The sequence below is a fragment of the Eurytemora carolleeae genome, unplaced genomic scaffold (assembly GCF_000591075.1).
Source record: "Eurytemora carolleeae unplaced genomic scaffold, Eaff_2.0 scaffold59, whole genome shotgun sequence".
Taxonomy (NCBI): domain Eukaryota; kingdom Metazoa; phylum Arthropoda; class Copepoda; order Calanoida; family Temoridae; genus Eurytemora; species Eurytemora carolleeae.
In genome coordinates this window covers 522,901-528,624 of record NW_019396064.1, presented here as the reverse complement: position 1 = coordinate 528,624, position 5,724 = coordinate 522,901, and the positions used below count along the sequence as shown (strand labels likewise).

The 5,724-nt window shown below is 30.8% G+C and overlaps 2 protein-coding genes across 2 annotated transcripts in view; both read left to right on the top strand.

The window, feature by feature from the left end:
* The window catches only part of LOC111709378 (uncharacterized), a 13,594-nt gene extending 13,372 nt beyond the window's left edge, over positions 1-222 (top strand). Inside the window, exon 8 of the mRNA XM_023483035.1 lies at positions 49-222. Within this exon, the coding sequence (XP_023338803.1) occupies positions 49-190 (142 nt within the window). The 3' untranslated portion in view covers positions 191-222. The remainder of the gene's footprint in view (positions 1-48) is intronic.
* An 863-nt stretch (positions 223-1,085) lies between these two features.
* On the top strand, positions 1,086-5,616 carry LOC111709370 (uncharacterized). The gene is made up of 5 exons (XM_023483025.1): positions 1,086-1,194; positions 1,775-1,813; positions 1,876-1,972; positions 4,005-4,126; positions 5,330-5,616. The coding sequence occupies exons 3-5, from the start codon at positions 1,896-1,898 to the stop codon at positions 5,614-5,616; spliced, it is 486 nt and encodes a 161-aa protein (XP_023338793.1). The 5' UTR covers positions 1,086-1,194; positions 1,775-1,813; positions 1,876-1,895.
* Positions 5,617-5,724: the final 108 nt, after the last annotated feature.

The following is a 5,724-nucleotide window of genomic DNA, read 5'->3' as shown; positions in this document are numbered from 1 at the left end:
CCCCCCCCCCCAGCGGGAATAGGGTTAAATAGATTAAACAATATTTAGATCCAGTGAAGAAAGATGGAGACTAAGTAGCACATATGATCTGCCAAAGTATGATGATAATATTTGTTTGGATAAGGTTGATTTTAGTGAGCGGGGAATAAAAGCAGAGTGTGGTAAGTTTTTCTATCCTGTTGAGTATTAAATGCCATGCTGACACATGACAAATATCTTACAGTAAGAACCAGAAAACTGTGGAATAGCAATACCTTTGTGTATTTGATGTTACTATAATGCAAATAGTTGTATTGTATTGTAGCTTATTTTATCATTGAATTAGTGAAATGGGTCAGTTTACACTGCACAATTGCTGTGTCTCATGTTCATAGGACTATTCAAAGTCATAACTTGAGTCTAAAAGACGACTTCCTATTCCTGAGTTTTAAGGTTCTTAACTATCATCTACTCTGGATTGATGTTTAGGTTGGTAGTTACAATATCAACGCTAATTTTTCTATAAACTAATCTGTTGTTTAGGAACAAGTCGAGAAAAGGAAATTAACTTTTATAATCGAAATCGAAATGTATTGTTTGATTGTTACAAAATGTTTGTTTTTCCATTTGAAAAAATCTGCAAACAAATTTAAAAAGAATAAAGAAATAATTGATGCTACCTTAGATTTCATCACAAGTTTCTTTTGAAAAAATGTTCCTAAAAAACAAATTAGTTTTAAAAAGACTTTTGTACTGTTTTCTTCTGAGTTCTGGGTTATTAAAAAATCGTTCCGTCTAAACACCCTCCTGAATTATCCCATCTGTTGAAACAGTAATTATAAACCTAAAACTGACACAGATGTAGGATTCCAGCAAGAAGTTTCAGACTCTGATTAAATCCTAACCTTGGAAACAAGAGGATTCTTTCTACAATCTCTCTGAATTTAGTTTACACATAATTAATTTTTTGCATTAAACTGATAACATATTATATTGTTGATTTCTTGTTAGTCAAACTGAGCTGGGAACTTTAGAATGAATAATCTTTAATCCCAACTACTTAATCCGAATATCCACTTTAAATAGATTAAACAATATTTAGATCCAGTGAAGAAAGATGGAGACTAAGTAGCACATATGATCTGCCAAAGTATGATGATAATATTTGTTTGGATAAGGTTGATTTTAGTGAGCGGGGAATAAAAGCAGAGTGTGGTAAGTTTTTTATCCTGTTGTGTAATTAAATGTAATTTTTCTAGAGGAACAGGTCGAGGAAAGGAAATTAACTTTTATAATCGAAATCGAAATGTATTACAGTATTGTTTGATTGTTACTAAATGTTTGTTTTTTTCCACTTGAAAAAATCTGCAAACAAATTTAAAAAGAATAATGAAATGATTGATGCTATCATAGATTTCATCACAAATTTCTTTTGAAAAATATGTTCCTTTAAAACAAAAGTGGTTTTAAAAAAACTTTTTTTCTGTTTTCTGTGTTATTAAAAAAAATTTCGTCTAAGCACCCTCCTCAATTATCCCATCTGTTGAAACAGTAATTATAAACCATAAAACTTACACAGATGTAGGATTCCATCAAGAAGCTGCAGACTCTGATTAAATCCTAACCGTTGGAAACAATCTACAATCTCTCTGATTTTTATTTTTTTGCATTAAACTGATAACAATTATATTGTTTATTTCTTGTTAGTCAAACTGATCACATTCTCTAAAAAACCTAACCATAACCTTAAATTGTCTCACTTTGAAAGAGTTGATAAATAATTTAATTTTTTCAGCTTCTGAGGAAGAGTTGAAAAAATATGATCCATTTGCCAGTAAGAGAATTTTATTAAATTATTTATAAAATCTATTAAGGTCTAGCTTTGTTAAATCCTAGGTTGTTGCGAAGTACTAGAAATGGATGGCAAACAGTTCAAAATAAATTTTAGAAAAAGAAACTATGAAGCAGAAGATGGCGATATCATACTCTGGAGGTAGGGTTGGATCGTGTTCACTTTTAAAAAAACGACGAAGAAAAAAAGAACAAAAGAAATGGTCGTTTTAAAGACGTTTGTTTTTCAAAAACAATCGTTTTTGAAAAAAAATCCTTTTAGTTCTTAAAAACTATTGTTTTTAAAAACAATAGTTTTTTGAAAAGTTCGTCATTTTGTTAATGGAAGTAGGTCGTTCTTAACTTTTGACGATCGATAATGATCGTTAACAACAACTCTTCTTTAACTACCGTTAACAAGGACCCTTCATTAACGATTATTAACGACCTTTTATAACAAATACATTTTTTGTTCGGAAAATCCTTAGATAAGCAATCTCTTCAGTCAGAAAATATTTAGATTTACTCCAGTGTGGTAGAAAAAAACAAAAACAAAACGAAAAAAGATCTTTTTAAAAATGGTTTCTAAAAACGATTGACAACCCTAACTGGAGGCTTATCTTAAATCTAACAATGTGTACAATTAACAACAAAATTGAATGATTTGAAGTTTAATCTACTAGAGTTAGATCAAAAAGATTGTCAAGTACTTGATAACCTATTTGGAGTTAGATAGGTCTTGCAGGGAAAATGATAAAATAAAAATCTAGGCACTCCGATTAATTCAAACCAAGTAAAATATTTTGTTCCTCATTATGTTGGTTTCTTTATTGTGGGAAAACATTATTTTCTTTAAGCATGAAAGTAGGGATTGGCATCGTTTTTAAGAACAATGGAAAAAATTATCCTTTTTCGTTTTCATTTTTTTAGAGAAAAGAAGGGCAAAGAAGGGCTTAAACAATCTAACTAATAGTACTGAACCATTGAAAAAGAAAAACGCAACGAGTTGGTTTTAATGTAAATGAAATGAATGTTTAGCCATTCATTTTCTCATAAACATATTGCCATTATCTGTGTTCCTAACTGTTCCTTTTATCTTAAAAAACAAACCTTTTTATAAAATATTGTTTTAAAAAACGACAGTTTCGTTCTTAGTGTTCTATTTGTCGTTAATGAAACGATCAGTTCGTTTCTCAAAAAAGTGAAACTGCCCAATCCTATAAATGAAAGTTCTTGAACTTGAGTTAGCAGTATTTTTTTTGGTTTTCTTCTATTTTTTGTCTGAAATTAATGTTTCAGACAACAGAGTTTACTGTTTAGTTGAACTAATTTACTTGACAATAAATGATTATTGTCACATCCTAGAAATCCATGCAATCACATTGACAGGATTTTGTTGTATAGAAGTTTTCGAAAACAAATAAAGAAGAAGTTGAGAACTTTCAAAAGACATTTAATCAATATTACTTGTACGTATTATATCTGAAAGTAAAACTGCAGTAAATAAAAATAAAAATTAGATAAAATGCAAAGGCCAAATATGCGTCTTTTGTTTTAAACTATGAAGTAGGAAAAATGAAGAAGTTTTCAGTTTGAGTTTTATTTGTTTTTTTAAATGATTTCAGTACAAACTGTTTCAAGTTGTACACAATAGCCTGATATCCATGAAACTAGTTCTCCAGCAGTCCAAAAACGTCACAGCAAAGTGTACAGAAACCCTATTGCCCCCTCCTTGTATTCAATTCTCCTTGGTACAGACAATTTTGTGTTAAATCCAAAGGTTATCCAGTATTATTGGGTTATCATTAGGGCTGGGCAAAGTTTCGTTAACGAAATGGAGGTTTTAAAAAATTAACAAATCAGTGAAGAAACGGATCAGCCGTTTTTATAAAAAAAAATAATGGTTGAAGTCGTAAACGAAACGGAAGTGTTTTTAAAACGGCATTAATTCTAAAGTTGCTTGGAACTTACAAAAAAAAAATTATGTATTTCGGAGTTGGAACTAACCGTTAACGAAACGAACAGAAAAACATGGAACCTGCCCAGCTCTATTTATCATACATCATTAGATAGACTTTTTCGGTAAATAATTAAAAGGAATCAATATAAATAAACCTGTTCATGGAATAGCAAAAGTGAACCTCTATTATACACACAAAATCTTTCTAATCACTCTAATCATGCCTACTATCTAGTTTAAATTATCCCAAATGGTGGTACAAAAGAGGATCATCATATCCCTCCTCCTCATCTGATGAAGAAGTTTGTCCTGACGTGGCAAGATTCAGCTCTGGCTATGATCCCAATTGTGTGGCAGGTTTTGATTTTTGTATTATGATATGATATTATGTATTATGATATTTATGATATTTAAGGCTAAAGGAAAACCTAGATCTTCTTTTTAGATGTTTTCATCTATAAGAACATTTCGGGTGCTCTGATTTTAAAGCTGAAGACGACCTCCAATCATAATGCCGTTGATCTTTAAAATTGTTCACAATGGATGAATGAGTTATTTCGTTTTAGAGTTAAGACTGTAAATAACATCTAAGCTAATATCTCACGGAGTTTTTATGATGGTATTTTTCTTTTCTGTGATGGAGGGAAAAGGTCCGTAGGGAGGGGAAAGGTACTGGGGATGCAGAAGGGGAGAAGGAGGCAGGAAAGGGGGGTGCAATTGTTAAGAATCTGCTTTGACGTTAATAAATTTTCCCTCTCTAAGAAGATAAAAATTAAATTTTATGTCAGAGCATATTGATTGACCATATTTTTACACATGACAACTTGATATAGAAACATGGGTACAGGGCATTACTTTTTTAAAAATTGAAAATATCAATTTATTTAATTTTTCTAATGCACTGTTTAAAATTTTGTTTTGAACCTCCTGAACATCTTAATTTTAAGAAACAGGAGTAGGCTTTAAACAGTTGGATCAATTATTGACTTAAATCACACTCCAATACCTCAGGAAGTCTTAGAATCCCCCTTTTTCCACTCCTTAACCCATATTAGAAAAAAAGTCAAACTAGAATATGTAAGAATTAGAAAAAAACAACTACTTAGTGATATAGGCTGCATAAGTGTGTCACACACATAAGCTTATAACATGAACAACAATCAACATGTGTTATAAAACAGCTTGCAAATGAAAGGACAATGTGCATCTGATATATATGGTTTGTTTATTGTACAGACTTTTTGTCTTTAATACTAACTTTAGAGTAGTTCATGCAAACACATGCACTGTTTTAGTTTTTATTAAAGAAATAATTGTGAAGTATAAATATATAAATATCAGTAAATTAAAACATAAACAGATTCCCAGTCTTTCAGAGAAGTGAGACAGTTAACCTTTTATAACAAACCCAAGATCAATCTTCCTCTGAAAATTTTATTTGTTTGATTAAACAGTTCATAAGTTCATGGCAATCTGAAATTTTGAATTTTACTGATCCAACTTTGATGATAATTTTTATAAAAATTTTGAAATTATACACTTACTATCTAAATACTTTAGGGCGTAAAAAGCGTGAAGCAAGTTTGAATTCTACAACAGCAGAATCAGGTAGGGCAACTGTCAATGTAACAACTGTAGCAGATACAAGTATCGCAACAGAAGCAGCTGCTGGTGTAACATCAGAATCAGCTACCAATGTAATAACAGAATCAGCTACCAGTGTCACAACAGAATCTGCTACCAGTGTCACAACAGAATCTGCTACCAGTGTCACAACAGAATCTGCTACCAGTGTCACAACAGAATCTATCAACAATGCACAAATGGCTAATTATGACATAATGTAAATGATGATGTAAATGATACCTCAATTTTTTCAATTTAAATTCTGCTTAGATTAGATTACAGTGACCCAAAAAGCTTGATTTCCCAATTGGATTATTCTAAATCTTCAG

Coding starts and splice junctions, on each gene's coding strand:
- LOC111709370 (XM_023483025.1), top strand. CDS start 1,896: ATGGATGGCAAACAGTTCAAAATAAATTTTAGAAAAAGAAACTATGAA. Junction 1,973..4,004: donor GGCGATATCATACTCTGGAG/GTAGGGTTGGAT, acceptor CCTACTATCTAG/TTTAAATTATCCCAAATGGT. Junction 4,127..5,329: donor TGATCCCAATTGTGTGGCAG/GTTTTGATTTTT, acceptor TAAATACTTTAG/GGCGTAAAAAGCGTGAAGCA.